The following is a 16866-nucleotide window of genomic DNA, read 5'->3' on the forward strand; positions in this document are numbered from 1 at the left end:
TTTTGGTTTTCCATTCATGTGTCAGCGGACGTTTAGGTTGCTTCCACCTTTGGCTATTGTGAACAGTGCTGCTATGAACATAGGTATACAAATACCTCTTTAAGACCCTACTCTCCCAGACCAGCGGAGGCAGCAGCCAGAGCATGCCTCTCCCGCCTGCCCACCCTCCGCTGCCCTCTACTCGCCCCGGGGTCTCTTTCGCTCTTCCTCCCCCTCCTCCTCTCCCTCCCCCTCCCCCCTCCTCCTCCCCTCCTCCTCCTTCTCCCCTCTCCCCCCCACTCCCCCACCCCCTGCTCCCGCACCCACCCCCCGCTCCGGAGGGGCCCCCTTGCCTTCCCGCCAGCCCCTATTGTTCCGCCCCAGCCTCCCGCCCTTCCCCATCCCGTCGGCTCCTTTTTTCCCCTCAGTCGTCTCGCGCCTGCAGTTTTTGGCTTTCACCCCCACCAGTGACCAAAGACTTGACCACTCAGAGTCCAGCTCCTCAGAACACTGCTCGACATGGACACCGGTGTGAATGAAAGTGGATTAAATGTCACTCTCACCATCTGGCTACTTATGCATGGAAAGGAAGTTGGCAGTATCATCGGGTAAGAAAGGAGAATCAGTTAGGAAGATGCGCGAGGAGAGTGGTGCACGTATCAACATCTCAGGAGGGAATTGTCCTGAGAGGATTATCACTTTGGCTGGACCCACTAATGCCATCTTCAAAGCCTTTGTTATGATCATTGACAAACTGGAAGAGGACATCAGCAGCTCTATGACCAGTAGCACAGCTGCCAGTAGAGCCCCAGTCACCCTGAGGCTGGTGGCCCCTGCTGGTCAATGTAGCTCTCATTGGGAAAGGTGGTTGCAAGATCAAGGAAATAGGAGACAGTACAGGGGCTCAGATCCAAGTGGCAGGGGATATGCTCCCCAGCTCGACTGAACAGGCCATCACTCTTGCTGGCATTCCGCAATCCATCACTGAGGGTGTGAAACAGATCAGCGTGGTCATGTTGGAGACTCTCTCCCAGTCCCCCCCACCAAAGGGTGTGACTATCCCATACTGTCCCAAGCCTCCAGTTCTCCAGTCATCTTTGCAGGTGGTCAGGACAGCTACAGCACAGACAGGGACAGTGTGAGCTCCCCACACCACCCCATCCATGTGCCTCAACGCTGACCTAGAGGGACTGCCTCTAGAGGCCTATACCATTCAAGGACAGTATGCCATTCCACAGCCAGATTTGACCAAGCTGCTCCAGTTGGCAATGCAACAGTCTCATTTTCCCATGACACATGGCAACACCGGATTCAGTGGTTTGGATGCATCTGCTCACACTACTTTTCATGAACTCACAGTTCCCAACGATTTGATTGGCTGCATAATCGGGCATCAAGGCGCCAAAATCAATGAGATCCGTCAGATATCTGGGGTGCAGATCAAAATTGTGAACCCAGTGGAAGGATCTACTGATAAGCAGGTTACCATCACTGGATCTGCTGCCAGCATTAGCCTGGCTCAATGTCTAAGAAATGTCAGACTTTCCTCAGAGACAAGGTGGCATGAGGAGCATCTAGAACAATGCAGATTCATCCATAATCCCTTTCTACTGTTCATCACTACCCATGATCCATCTGAGTACAGTCAGCGATTCCAGGTTTTAAATAGTTTGTAAATTTTCAGTTTCTACACACTTTATCATCCACTTGTGATTTTTTAATTAAAGCATTTAAATTCCTTTCTCTGTTCAGCTGCTAATGCTGAGATCCATATTTAGTTTTATAAGCTTCTCCTTGTTTTTTGTGTTTTTTTGGCTCATGAACTTTTTGTCTGTTTGTCACGGAAATGTGAGTGGAATATTAATACATTTCAGTTTAGTTCTGTAATGTCAGGAATTTTTCAAAAAAGTTAGAAGATGGACTGGAGCTTTTTCTTTGTGAATAGAAACCGGACACTACAGTGGTTAAAAAAAAAAAAAGGACCCTGCTTTCAATTCTTTTGGGTGTATACCCAAAAGTGGGATTTCTGGATCATATGGTAATTCTATTTTTAATATTTTGAGGAACAGCCGTACTGTTTTCCACAGTGGCTCTACCATCTTACATTCCCAGCAACAGTGCCCAAGGGTCGCATAATTGGGTTGTCTTTTTATTGTTGAGATGTAATTTATATAATGTGGGTACAAGTCCCTTAACAGGATATGATTTGCAAGTATTTTCTCCCACTCTATAGATTATCTTTTCACTTTCTTGAACAACAAAAGTTAAAATATTTTTTTCATGCCACATGGCATGTGGGATCTTTGTTCTCTGACCACAGATTGAACCCATGCCCCCTGCAGTGGAAGTGCAGAGTCTTAACCACTGGACTGCCAGGGAAGTCCCAAAAGTTTTAAATTTTGATGATGTCCAGTTTACCTATTTTTTTATTTTGTTGATTGTGCTTTTGGTATCATATTTAAGAAACCACTGCCTAACCCAAGGTCATGAAGATTTATGCCTATGTTTTCTTCTATAAGTTTTGTAACTTTAGCTCTTACATAGTCTTTCATACATTTTTTAAAGTCATTTGATTTTTTTGTTGTTGTTGTTTGCATATGGTGTGAGGTAGGGGTCCAACTTCATTCGTTTGCATAAGGATATCCAATTGCCCCAGTTGTATCGAAAGACTACTGTTTCCCCCACCAGTTTGCTTTGGCATCCTTGTCAAAGATCAGCTGACCACAAATGTGAGGATTTATTTCTAGACTCATGATTCTAGTCCATTGCTCTATGGACTAGAGCATGAGGCAGTCTATCCTCATGCCTTGATTACTGTAGCTTTGGAGTAAGTAAATTTTGAAATTGGGAAGTGTGATTCCAATTCTGTCCCTCTTTTTCAAGACTGCTGATACTGATCTTTTAGATTTTTGGTGTATGGTTATTCAGCTACCATCCTCAAATATATCAACTGTAATCCAACACAATTTTCTCCATCTTTTTTTTTTTTTTTTTCTCCATCTTAACCTTATGAATACTATGAGAGACCCAGTCATATGTTTTGCTGAAAACAACACTCTAGGGGACTTCCCTGGTGGTGCAGTGGTTAAGAATCTGCCTGCCAAGGCAGGGGACACGGGTTCCACGTGCCGCAGAGCAACTAAGCCCATGTGCCACAACTACTGAGCTGGTGCTCTAGAGCTCGTGAGCCACAACTACTGAGCCTGTGTGCCACAACTACTGAAGCCCGTGTGCCTAGAGCCTGTGCTCTGCAACAAGAGAAGCCACTGCAATGAGAAGCCTGCGCACCGCAAGGAAGAGTAGCCCCCGCTCGCCGCAACTAGAGAAAGCCCGCGCACACCAACAAAGACCGAACGCAGCCAAAAATAACTAAATGAATAAATAAATTTTAAAAAAGCAACACTCAACACTCTGCCTATTTCACTGATCTGACACACAAATTTAATAAAACTTTGAAATAAGTGAGAGGAATTTTGCCTACTTAATTCTTTGCCAAAAACATCAGCATCCTGGTGATCATCAAATCCTTTTCCATGTCTTCACAACCATGTAGTGACTTATTCTAAAATTCTGCTGGGGAATAATGTCAGACAAATGAATGGATCATTTCTGAAATTTGCCCTTTTCTCCTTTTGCAAACTTTGCTAGTATCTGCCTCTTTCTGTTCTCTAACAATCTCGCAATATCTATGATGTCTCTGTGACTACGAAGCTACCAGCATTGCCCCTAATTTCATGGGCACAGAGGAGGAGCTCACAGAATGCAGAGTCATGTTTTACAAACACGGATTTTATGCTATCTCAGGTTTGTGATTCGGCTCCACATCTGCCAGGAGGACGTAGGAGGCAGCACAAAATCATTTAAAGTACAGCATGTGCATTCTGCTAAAGTTGAAAGTTTTTATACAGAGATTGAGTCTGTTCTGAGAAGATGTTTCATCAGATAAATGAGGGTCTCCATGGCAGCCTTCTCCCCACAGAGATATCCTGCAGAGGATAATTTAATAACAGCTAGAAATCTGCTGTACCCAAGTTGACAGAGAAAAGATAACACCTACTCCCAAGAAATATAGTGTCATAGGGAATAATGCTTTTTCTCTCCACAGCCCATAAGATTGTTTGCAGATATGTCTCTAAGCCATGCCACCACTTGAAGTCACCATCAACCATTGCTTTTTACAAAATGATAAGAAAAAAGATGTAGAAAAGGAAAAGGAAAAACCAGGCAGGAATTACTGAGATCGACCAGGACAAATAGTATTGAGTTACACAGATCTAGGTGCAGCCTGAATTACATGTAATAACATTTAATTTTTTAGTATTATCAGGGATGTTTCACCTAAGTAAACTTCTATTTTATTGAAGCTTAAACTTATAAGCACCAGCACATTTTAGACCTTTTCTTGATGACTTGAGGTCTTTTCTATAAACACATGTTGTTGAAATGCCTTCAGGTTTAATGAACTGCTTAGGATTATCTGGTCTACACTAGAATGTCTACTGAGTTACTTGGTTTTTCATATTGTCTCCTCCTTTGTCAGCTGCCCTTCTTGGTTATCAGCATACCAGTTTCTAGTAGTGCCTGTTAATTTAACTACTTCCAATTTGTTATGGGCTGGATGACCATATCACAAGGTTTATTAGAATTTATCAGATTTATTTCTAAAGAATATCTCTCTGTGTGTGTGTGTGTGTGTGTGTGTGTGTGTGTGTGTGTGTTTTAGGGAATACGAGATTTTCTTATGAATAAAACACAAACTCTGGTTAATGGTGCTTCATATCTACTGTGGTAGCCCGGAGACCTTCTTTGATCAATTCTTATTTCTCCAGCCACATTCAGGTACGAGATATAACAATTCACCTACCTGCTTCAGTTCTTGAATAGACGGCAAAGGGTGGTGGGAAGTGTCAGGACCATGCCTCCAAACAAACAGCCTTGCTAGTTCTGATGAGAGATCAGAATCTAGTGCTTAGAGACTTAAGAGCTTAGAGAAGAAAACTGAGTCTTGGCATCTCAAGACCATGTCCTTGATCAGCTTATACATTAGGTAAAGATGTCAGGCCAGTTACTTACTTCAAAAGCACTGAGTCCTAACCACTGGACCGCCAGGGAATTCCCTACTTACTCCATCTTAAAAGACACGAGACTCTTCATTGCTATCTGCTCCCTCTCAGACCTGTGAGGAAACAGCCTGCAGTACCTCACAAACTTACCAGGTAAATCTCTCATCACTGCTAGGCATAGAGGAAAAGAAAATGAAAATCTCGAAACTGGAGTTTCTATTAAGCTAGATGTTATACGGTCTGTACTGGCAAATCAGCCATCTTCAGTTTTTTTTTTTTTGCTGGTACGCAGGCCTCTCACTGTTGTGGCCTCTCCCGTTGCTAGAGCACAGCCTCCGGATGCCCAGGCTCAGTGGCCATGGCTCACAGGCCCAGCCGCTCCACAGCATGTGGGATCTTTCCGGACTGGGGCATGAACCCGTGTCCCCTGCATTGGCAAGCAGACTCTCAACCACTGCGCCACTAGGGAAGCCCAGCCATCTTCAGTTTGAATCACTAGTTGACTCAAATCTCAGCAAAAGGAATGTGAATTTAGGGAATTTCAGTCCAGTAATGATGACTTCCTTCCAAGCAATTCTGCTTTCAGTGTTTGGGGAACAGCATAAACACCTGGCTTGTAGCTTAAGAAATGCAGTTTGTAAAGACAGTCCTCCATGAGGCGTCTCTACAGTACATACCCGCTCTAAATCCCAATCAAGACAATCTATTCTAATAGTGTTTTAAATACAAAATTTGACAGGATTCTATAATCAATTTGAAAAAATAGGTGACCATGAAAAACATTCTAAAAAGAATACTGAAGGTAAAAGAGAGTAATTTGATTGCTTCCGGCATTCTCTTGAAGCCTATCAAAAGCTGTAAGTAAATGCCTAAAGTTTGCTCTAGTAATCCCACTCCCACAAAATTTTTTAAAAGAAAAAAGAAAGTTATATGCAAAAAGGCATACATTGTACCATTATTTTATAACATAAAATTGGAAACAATGAGCAAATAAAGTAATGGGACTTCCCTGGTGGTCCAATGGTTAAGACTCTGTGCTTCCACCACAGGGGGATGTGGGTTTGATCTCTGGTCAGGGAAGATCCCACATGCCACATAAGGTAATGGTTAAGTAAATATTACATCAAGTTGGTAAAATATTATGTAACTGTTGATACAAACAAGGAAGAACAGTTAACATGGGGAAATATTACAATATGTTAATTTCTAAAAGCTGTTATCATCTCATGTTATGTTTCATTTACTTTAGAAATATGTAATGCATGGGTAGACCAGAAGGGAGCAAGGGAAATAAAATTAGTTAAGGGGATTGTCTTCAAACTGCAGGTAATGTTGTAATGTTCTTAAAATTTTCTTTTTACAGTATCAATGAATGTTTTATTTTAGTCACAGACTGGTATACCTATGGCCATGGTCAGTAACATTAATCTTCCTCCAAAACTGACGGCATGGTCACTCCATCTATTTGTCACTTTCTCCAAATCCTAAAATTACACTCAAAATGAAGCAAAGCTGAAACAGTGCAAGTCATTTTGAATTGCCTTTTGAGGCAGAGGGACTGGAAAAGAAGAGGGTATTGTGTTAGAATTTATAGGATGACTCTAGCTATTACTCTTTTGAGTCTTGTGGCGTGACACTAAACCTTAAAATAAGAAGAGGTACTCATACCCTACATAGCAGACTGAAACGTGAAGATGTGAAAAGCCATGTAACAATAGCTGGGTACAATATGTCATTGAGACTGTACGTACGAGGGGGTAGACAACTTATTAACAAGCAATAATCAGATACCCTATTTTAGACCTCTTCTACATTTAAGGAGTCAGAGTCAAGAACAGAAATGGAATCCTACCTGGAGCAAGTGGGCAGTGGCTAAGGCTGTCAAAGTGTTAGTGTTGGCCCCTAAATGAACGCTCCCACCTGTTATGTCCAGGCAGCAGCAGATATAAAAGCCGATAGAATCTCATGTCATGTTCCAATTACGTTCAAATAAAGGCATTTGATAGCACAGACATAAACCCGAGTGAGACGCACTGTGATTTCAAACTTGAAGAAGGGGACTGAGTTATGTAAAATTCTTGTAAAACAAAGGGACAAAAATCACCCAAGTTATTTTGTTTTAACCACAAGTATTTATTGATGGATCAAAGAATACTATTTTAATGAAACAATAAGGCACAATTGTGGATTAAAACAGATTGCTATACAGCCAAAAGGAGCAAAAAGCCGTAATCTTAGGAACTTTAAATATGCAGGTCAAGGAGCCTCTGAAGTACCTCTCTAACAGACCAGTGTCAGACAATTCTTCCCTTTTATACAATTCCTATATTACATCACTTGATCACAAAGTAAGACTGATACTTCACCAAGAATTCCTCAGTCATTTATACTTGAGTCATCCAGCCTGGCCACTCTTTCTTCTCCACTCTTCCTAATCCCTTTGCAGTGTTTTTTTGTTTGTTTTTTTTAAGTAATTTCCTTCCTAAAGTATTGTGTATACATCTTGGATAGCCTTCCAAAGCAAGGAAACAGCAAGCAAGCAATGAGTCAGAGAAAGTCAGCCAAGGACAGATATGGATGAAGAGACTCATAAAGACAGATGTTAGGATAATAACAGCCTGATTCAATGAGGTCTATACTAAGCTGACTTAGGCAGAGAAGTTGCTCTGGTTCATGCAAAGGCCTATTATGCCACCTCAGGTCGTGCCACCAGTGCCAGAGCCCTTGTTCCTAAGGGATTAGCAGTGGTCTAAGAGAGGAGCTAGGATGTCATTGTAACCAGGCAGCTAATGATACGATACATTCAATGCTTTGGACCTGTATTAGGAGCTGACTATGGCTTCCAGCAGTAACATGTGCCAGGTGTAAAATTCATAGAGAATTTTGTGTAAAACCTCAAGACACTGAGGACAATCTTTAAATCTTGTGGACTGGGATAAGTTAGGCACTTATCTTTCTACTTGGAAATGTGAAGAGAAAAACATTCCAGGGCACACAGCACTGAGGCATAAACCATGCTGCAGAGGTGGGAACACTTTTAGGGTGCCCAGTCTCCTTGTTCAAGCAGCCATGAGAAACACCCCTGACAAGCATATTGTCAGAGTGGCTATTCTGGTGGTGACAGCATCCTCAAACTAAGCAAGCCTGCAGGCATATGGCTAATTTGTGGAGAGTCAACACTGTACTAACAGGAGCAGCCACGTAGGTATGTATGTTGAGAATCGGAGGCCAGAGGTAGAGCGACCTGGGCAAGCCACCCAGAAGACTTGTCTCTATAACCCTTATCTTTCAAGAACATCTCCAACCAACAGCCCTTTGGTGACAGAGGAGAGGGGACTAAGAGATGGTCAAGACATTCTTCTGAGAGAAGTATTGACCGAAAAGCTCCTGAAGAGGCAACATCCCAAAGACCCATTTAAGAGTAAAAGTAGATTAAAAACCGCCAGACCACTGAACTATACTGCCAAGTCAGAAATACATTTAACAGGCATAGCTTGGGGTGCCAAGTAGAACAGAGGGGACTGAAGCTTAATAAAAAGCAGGGACACTGAAAGATTAAGTGAATGGTAGATTGGGTGAAAGAGAAGTAGGAAGCAAAGGACGTATAAAAAAGGATGAAGGAGCATGCCAGACCCAAGCTGGGGGGAAGGCAGCATGGCTACGGTCCACATCTAGTCAAAGAGCTTTGCTGGCTGGTTCTTGGCATGAATCCCTCTCACTTCTCAGACTGGATGGACACGTGGCACTCAGCAGCAGAACAGGGGGAGATGATATTTAGAAATGGAGATATCCAGCGAATGATACTGAACAGAATTAGACGGGGTGTACCATTCTGTAATGCCCTGTTTATACACCAAAGGCAGGTTTGTGTTGATGGAACATATTTGGGGTTGTCATGCAACAGCAGTAGTACTTTGGGAGAAGGGGAATGATGGGATGGAGGTGGGGCTGGTGTACAGGAGGACTTTCAAGTTCCAGTTCTTAAATACTAGAAAGCAAGGAACAGTTTGGTCTCAGTCCTTTAGTGAAGAAATCGGATGCTCATTTTCTGTTCTACGTCCACCTTCTCCAAAACCTGTTAAAAAAAACAAAACCCAACGACAGTTATGAAGGTCACAACAGGAGATACTGTCTCAAGCTCTTCTGTGAATAATGTTTTTCTCCCTCCCTCCTGTGTAGTAGGATTTAACTTCTTCAAACCAAGAGGTAAGTGACTGACCTTAACAAATTCTGTGAAAGATATGGCGCTGTCCCCATCCTGATCAGCCTCCTGGATGGTCCTGTCTGCGATGCTGCCCAGCTGCTCATCTGAGATATTCACTCCAACCATCATGCGTAGCACCTGCAGGACCAACAGCCAGGAATTACTGGAGACTTGGGGGTGAGCAGGACTCTTTTACTAAAATTAAAGATAAAAGCCACCCCCACCCTCTTTTCCTTTGATGTCCTCAAATATAACAGCCAAAAGGCTGAAACCCTTATTTTCTCACCTAGGCCATTCTAGACAATGATGTGAGCAGATAGGAAGGCAAAGCCTCACTTCAGGGAGAGTCCTTTGCATTTTGGTCCTCCCCATTCTTCCTGCCCGGAACGTAGATATGATGCTTAGTGGTACAGCAGCCATCCTGGGACTGTGAGGTGAAAGTCAAATGTGCTATGGATGCCAGAGCAAGAAAAAGCCTGGCTCCTGGACATCATTTAGGTACTGTACCAACGTGGACAATCTATCCCCAGGCTTCTTGTTGCATGAGGCAAACTAGTCCCTTATAGGTTTAAGTCAGTTTGGTAGGGCTTTCTGGAATCTCACCCGAATGCAGTCCTCTTTGAGACAGTGCATTAGCCCAGATATTCCTAAAGTATGGTCAAGAAACATAAAGATCCTTGAAGAGTTAAATACTAAATCCCCCCTTTTAGAAAAATGACAAGCACATTTAAAGGGTTGCAAGAACTGTGGAAAAAAAGAGAATTAAACACTGTTTCTCCAAATTTGTTCTCAGATGTAACAAAGAGATCGCCTGCTCCCCACTTATTCTGCTAACATCTTTAGGGTGTGAATATACATTGAAAACTGCTACCTTAAGCAAAACAAGCAACTCTAATGACATGGCTCTTAGACAATATGAAATGGGGGACAGGGTGCTTTTATGATGCCTTGCGTTGCCCTAGTTAACCACCTCTGTCTTCAACAGGTTAAGAGCTGAGCTTTACCCCAGGAAAGCAAGGCCTTCTAGCCCAGCTGTTCACAGGACTCCCTTTCCCCTATTCCTTTACATCCTTCCCCAATCTCCTGAAATAGATTTTTAAAAGTATATTATAGGATTTTCTGAAAAGAAAAAAAGAGCTGAAATACTGATCTGTATCAAGACTGTTCCCCCCACCCCCGACCCACAAATCAATTCTTGAAAATCGGAAGTTGTACATTTGGGGAGAAATGTACACAAATTGAAGGATAAATAAAAAGTGGCAATGCTAACAAAAATATTAAACAGCCAAGCCATTTGCCATCTTCCCTGTGTGTGGCCAACTAGACAAATCCATCCTGAAACAGCAGCTTCTTCAGGTCCCAGTCTAATTATTCTCTGAAGTGTTTTATTTTTAGGATTATAGAACTAATTGTGCATGTGTGCTGTGTGTATACAGTGGGGTGGGGACAGGAGTGGTGGTGTCTTAAAAATCACTCATCCAGTCTGTCAATGAGGACATAAAGGTCCAAAAGTGCCTGGACACAGGTCCCAACAGCCACTGGCCCGAGCCGCCTGCCCGGGCCTCCACACCTGGCCAATGCTCTTTCCACCTCTCCATGGTGTCACTTTTGGTTCCAGTCAGAAGTTTATTAGCAAATGGAACTTTTATTATTACTATTTTTTTAATGCGTGGTGAGGTTTTTTTGTATATACCCTTTATCAGTTTAAGAAAGCTCCCGTCTCTATTTTTCTAAGACTTTAAAAAAAAATCATGAATTGGTGGGGGTGATAAATTGGGAGATTGGGATTGACATATACACACTACTATCTATAAAACAGATAACTAATAAGGACCTACTGTACAGCACAGGGAACTCTAGTCAATACTCCGTAATGACCTATACGGGAAAAGAGTCTAAAAAAGAGTGGGCCTATGTGTATGTATAACTGATTCACTTTGCTGTATAGCAGAAACTAACAAAACATTGTAAATCAACTGTACTCAATAAAAATTTAAAAAGTCAGGATGCAAGGGACACGGGTTCATGCCCCAGTCTGGGAAGATCCCACATGCCGCGGAGCGGCTGGGCCCAGGAGCCATTGCCACTGAGCCTGCGTGTCTGGAGCCTGTGCTCTGCAACGGGAGAGGCCACAACAGTGAGAGGCCCGCGTACCGCAAAAAAAAAAAAAAAAAAAAAAAAAAAAAGTCAATATTGCTACCTTAAAAAAAAATCATGAATGGAAGATGAATTCTATTAAAATTCTATGGAAAAGACCATTCAACTTTTCTTTTTTAATCTGCTAACGTGGAGAAGTACTATTGATTGGTTTTCTAATTTGAATTCTTTGAATTCCTGGTATAAAGCCACTTGGCTATAATAGAGTATCCTTTTTATATATTGCTGGATTCGACGTATTAATATTTTGTTCTGTATTTTTACATCTATGTGAGTGAAGGAGACTGCACTGTAATTTTCTTACAGTCTTTACAAGGTTTCCATGTCCAAGTTATGCTGGCCTCATAAAATGAGTATTGCAACTATCTTTATTGAAGTATAACTGATATACAGTAAAATGTACACATTTAAAATGTACAATCTGATAAGTTCTGACATATGTTCACACTTGTAAAACCATCACCCCGATCAAGATAATAAACATATCCATCACCCTCAAAAGTTCAACCAGAATTTTTTTTTTTTTTTTTTTTTTTTGCGGTACACGGGCCTCTCACTGCCGTGGTCTCTCCCGCCGCGGAGCACAGGCTCTGGACGCGCGCAGGCTCAGGGGCCACGGCTCACGGACCCCGCTGCTCCGCGGCATGTGGGATCTTCCCGGACCAGGGCACGAACCCGTGTCCCCTGCATCAGCAGGCGGACTCTCAACCACTGCGCCAACAGGGAAGCCCCCAGATGTAGCAATTTTAAATAAAGTAAATTCTTCTCACTGAAGAAACATGTCCCCGGGGCTTCCCTGGTGGCGCAATGCTTAAGAATCTGCCTGACAATGCAGGGGACACAGGTTCCAGCCCTGGTCCGGGAAGATCCCACATGCTGTGGAGCAGCTGAGCCCGTGTGCCACAACTACTGAAGCCCGCGCACCAAGAGCCCATGCTCCGCAACAAGAGAAGCCACCGCAGTGAGAAGCCCATGCACCGCAACGAAGAGTAGCCCCCGCTCACCACAACTGGAGAAAGCCCGCGCACAGCAACAAAGACCCAACACAGCCAAAAATAAATAAATAAATTTATTTAAAAAAAAAAAAAAAAGAAAAGAAAGATGTCCCCAATTCAAAAGCAAAGGACACTATCATTGACCTGCAGACTGTTTTGGTTTTTACTCAGACACAGAAATGTAGGAGTACCCTGGGTTGGTCCTTAACCTCAACTTAGAAGACTTCTCAAGGCAATGAGTTCAGACTTACTTCAGGGTGAGCAGAAACCACTTTACTTTTTAGTTTTATCTTGAAATAGAGAAATCTTCCCATGGAAATTCCTGAATGTGTTAGCCCCCTAGGGTCCTCAAGATTCATAAATATTTTTTTAAATACCTTTAATTAATTAACTTATTTATTTATTTATTGCCACACTGCGCAGCATGCGGGATCTTAGTTCCTTGATGAGGGATCGAACCTGTGTCCCTGCAGTGGATGCGTGGATTCTTAACTACTGGACCGCCAGAAGTCCCTCAAGATTCATAAATATTAAAAAAAGAAAAGAAAAAAAGGAGAATTTTCTCCCTACCTAAACTTGTATTTAGGGAAGGGGGAGCAGGGAGAAAGAGAACGGCAATGCTAATAGGATGAAATGCCAGTCACTGCTATTAGAATAGGGAATTGTTGAGGTCTATCCCGATGGGGCTTTTTCTGTAAACCTACATCGTTGGAAACGCCTCATAGATTAACTGTGTGGTTTCCTTTACTCATAGAACTACCTGTTAGATCTGTGGGAAAGAACTACAAGACAGAGCTGCCAAGTAAACTATGAAAAACCTAACGAACTTTTTATCTTAGGTATTGGCATATCCCAATGATCTGTACTGTTCTAGGGTGTGATGGCTTAGGAGTGAATATGATTTGAACCTAATACATTTTTAGAGGGTGTCAAATTCAGAACCAGGCAGATCCGTCTCCTGACCCTAAACATGGTCCTAAAGTAAATCACTTGAGGAAATTGGATCCTAAAGATTACAGGTGAAGAATTTTGAAGTGTGTCCATATTTGATTGGAGATCAAAGAAGCCTAACTAAAAGAATTGTGGGCTGACTCACATGATAACTTCTTTTTGAAAGGGCTATTTTATCTTGAAGATTTATGAGTTTGGAGGAACTAAGATGATTGGCAGTGGAAAGAATCAGAATGTGTGAAATTCCTTAAAAATTTATTGACTTAAATAACTTTGTGTTACACATAATAAAAAAACCCTTTACTTTAAAAAAAAAAAAAAAAAAAAAGAATAGGGAATTATCTAGGGGGAGCAACAAAGGCGAGTGAGTAGTGGCTCAGCTACACTGTCCCAGAAGCAGTTCCTTGACTCTTACATCAGGCCTAAGGACATACAAAACAGCAGCATTTACCTTCGTGTCATCAGAATTACCAATAAGCTGACAATAAATGAACTATCTGATCTAAATCATCTCACATATTTTAGTGCCAGTCTGCACTTAAATGACATTTAGTTAGCTTTTAAATAGTGGAGACATCTGTGAGAACTCAAGGAGCCATTTCAAGTTTCCCCAGGTCATCTGCTCTGCTTTATATCTAGGACAGGACTCTGCATACAGCAGGTGTTAAATAAATGCTTACTCAAGGAAAGAACAATTCCTGCCCACAAGAATAAGCCGGCAGGGCCCAAACACAAGTTATTCGTGTGCATGGGAACTCTCCCACATACCTGTAACAGCTCATCACGGGAGATCTTGTCATCTTTATCCAAGTCATACAGTCGAAAAGCAACTGGTAGGAAAAAACAAGAATTTAGTGGAAATTCAAGTGTTTTGCCCCTTCTCAAGGAACTAAATATATAAAGGACACCTGACAGAAAACTGACAATGAATTAATAGTTTTTCCAAGAGCAACTGCAATTACTTGTAGAGCTTTTAAAGACATTGTAACATTTAAGAAACTGGGATGCATCTCATACTTGATGGCATCCTAGCTTGGATGAAGTATGGCCCCTTTATTGCACAAATCAATAACGTAATAAGTCGAATGTCCTTTTTCTTTACTTAGAATGTTTTAAAAAAAAATCCAAAGCCCGTAAGTGGCTCTGTCAGTTAGGCCATCTCACACAGCCCAAGTCTACCGTGCACCGCACTCAGGGGGAGCCAACAATAGGAGCCACAGAGGCAACCAAACAGCTGACTACATAAAGTATTACTCTGGAAAAATGACCACTTCGGCAAATTCATGTCAAACTTCAAATAATCCTCAACTACTTGGGAATCCTGAAGGTAAAGAACTTCAGTGTCAAATAGAAATGCCAAGAATTTGATGGTGTCCTGGCCTTCTCATGCTTCTCCCTCTTTAACAATAGGTAAGTCTTGTTAGAAACTAGGATATCTGAGAGAGAGAATTCAGAAGAGCAAAAATCATTCAGACAGTGCCATTTTCCTGAAGCACCACCAAGTGAAAAGTATGGTAACACTGGATGATTTTTTGGCACTGTGACAAATCACACTGAGGAAGTGACTACCTTACACTTATAGCTGAATATACTGTGGTTTTGAGGCTTTGAATCATTTCAAGTATGCCAGTAAGATTTTTGGTTTTCAGTAGGTACTGCCAATATTAAAAGGCCCAAATCCAGCTTTAGAGTTATTAAGATATACAGATTTAGATCTCGTCCTTGGAACCCACAGCCTAGTAGAGGAAAGCAACACACACTATGCACTTTAATACAGTCCAAGTGTTATATCATACATATGAAATGCCAGGGAACAAAGCATATAGCAGATGTGCCTTTCTGGTTCAAGCAACATTTGAACAAGGTCTTGAAAGACAAACAGAAATCTGATGAAGGGTGGCATTCCAGGCAGAACTAATACTAGGTACAAGGGCAAGAGAACATGGATGAGTATCTAAAAGTTTAAACATCACTCCTTGCCTCCACCAAAAGAAAAAAAAAGGTGGGGGGGGGGCGTGCTGAGTTCACTAAAAGTCTAAGTAAAACTTTTAGAAAAATCTAATTTACTTTTTGTAAGGCACAATATTAAAATTCTGGAAGGGGGAGTAACTAGGAGAGACTTTCTCTGATGTTTGTCTGTTTTCTTTAATTTGGTTAGTTGAGTTACTAACTTTATCAAATTTGAGACTTTCTATGCTTAGGAGGTTTGGATTCCAAGGGGAAGGAGACAAGGATCATAAGTGTTCCTAAAGGAATGTGTGTTTAATATATTCCCAATTTGAGAAAGAATAGGTATATGTATAACTGAATCACTTTGATGTACACCTGTACACTAACACAACATTGTAAGTCAGCTACAGTCCAATATAAAATAAAAACAGATGAATGGAAAAAAAAAAAATATATTCCCCAAACTAAACACACATACACACACACACACACACACACACACACACACACACTCTCTCTCTCTCTTTCTCTCTCTCTTCTGCATATGCTGTCATCTTTCTAAAATACCATAAAATGTGTTATTTACTAAAGATTTTGCAATGGAAATCTGTTTGCTATATAACCCATAAATATCTGTTTCTGAACTTCTTAATTGGGGGGTAACTGTAATAAACACTTACATCCCTTTCTGCCAAAGTATTTACAGAAAGCTGAAAAGCTAAATTTTGAAACCTAACTGCAATGGACTGAATGTTTGTATCTCCCCCAGAATTCCTATGTTGGAACCATAACTTAACCACAATGTGCTATTAGGAGGTAGAATCTTTGGGAAGTAATTAGGGTTAGATTAGGTCATGAGGGTGAGGCCCTCATGATAGGATTAATGCCCTTATAAAAAGAGGAGACAGGGGCTTCCCTGGTGGCGCAGTGGTTGAGAGTCCGCCTGCCGATGCAGGGGACACGGGTTCGTGCCCCGGTCCGGGAAGATCCCACATGCCGTGGAGCGGCTGGGCCCGTGAGCCATGGCCGCTGAGCCTGCGCGTCCGGAACCTGTGCTCCGTGGCGGGAGAGGCCACAGCAGTGAGAGGCCTGTGTACCGCAAAAAAAAAAAAAGAGGAGACAGGAGATCTCTTTATCCTTCTCTCTTTCTGTTTCCACCTCCCTCCCAACGTGAGAATACAGCAAGAAGAAGACTGTGAACCAGAAGGGGGGCCCTCACCAAGAACCCGACCATGTTGGCACCCTGATCTCAGAGTCCAGTCTCCAGAACTGTGAGAAATGTCTGCTTAAGTCACCCAGTCTATGGTATCTTGTTATAGCAGCCTGAGCAGACTAAGACACCAGCAGAGCCATCACACGATAGGGTCTTTTAGAAAAAACTACAGCAACAGTAGTTATTTCTTAACTGACTTGGATTCCTGTCACTCAGCTCTGGTCCTGAACCAGTAGAACCAGCATTTTCCCCGAGATAATGAATGGTCAAATGCCAAATGACTGAGCCATTCTGTTAGCTTCTCTCTCTTTCCTCTCCTCCTCTCCCTTTCCCCCCATTCTTAATCCAGGAGAC

At 42.1% G+C, this 16866-nt stretch overlaps 1 protein-coding gene, 1 non-coding gene and 1 pseudogene across 2 annotated transcripts in view; 2 read left to right on the forward strand and 1 right to left on the reverse strand.

The window, feature by feature from the left end:
• Nucleotides 1-348: 348 nt before the first annotated feature.
• LOC116748586 lies at nucleotides 349-1655 on the forward strand (annotated as a pseudogene).
• A 5496-nt stretch (nucleotides 1656-7151) lies between these two features.
• CHP1 (calcineurin like EF-hand protein 1) overlaps nucleotides 7152-16866 on the reverse strand; it is a 38875-nt gene continuing 29160 nt past the window's right edge. Inside the window, exons 5-7 of the mRNA XM_032622066.1 lie at nucleotides 14118-14179; nucleotides 9262-9384; nucleotides 7152-9117 (exon numbers count right to left, since the gene is read on the reverse strand). Coding sequence (XP_032477957.1) covers nucleotides 9064-9117; nucleotides 9262-9384; nucleotides 14118-14179 — 239 coding nt within the window. The 3' untranslated portion in view covers nucleotides 7152-9063. The remainder of the gene's footprint in view (nucleotides 9118-9261; nucleotides 9385-14117; nucleotides 14180-16866) is intronic.
• Nucleotides 13063-13193, forward strand: LOC116750253. The gene has a single exon (XR_004348951.1). It is a non-coding gene; the product is annotated as a small nucleolar RNA SNORA18 (small nucleolar RNA).

Source organism: Phocoena sinus, chromosome 2 (genome assembly GCF_008692025.1).
Source record: "Phocoena sinus isolate mPhoSin1 chromosome 2, mPhoSin1.pri, whole genome shotgun sequence".
In the NCBI taxonomy this organism is placed as follows: Eukaryota; Metazoa; Chordata; class Mammalia; order Artiodactyla; family Phocoenidae; genus Phocoena; species Phocoena sinus.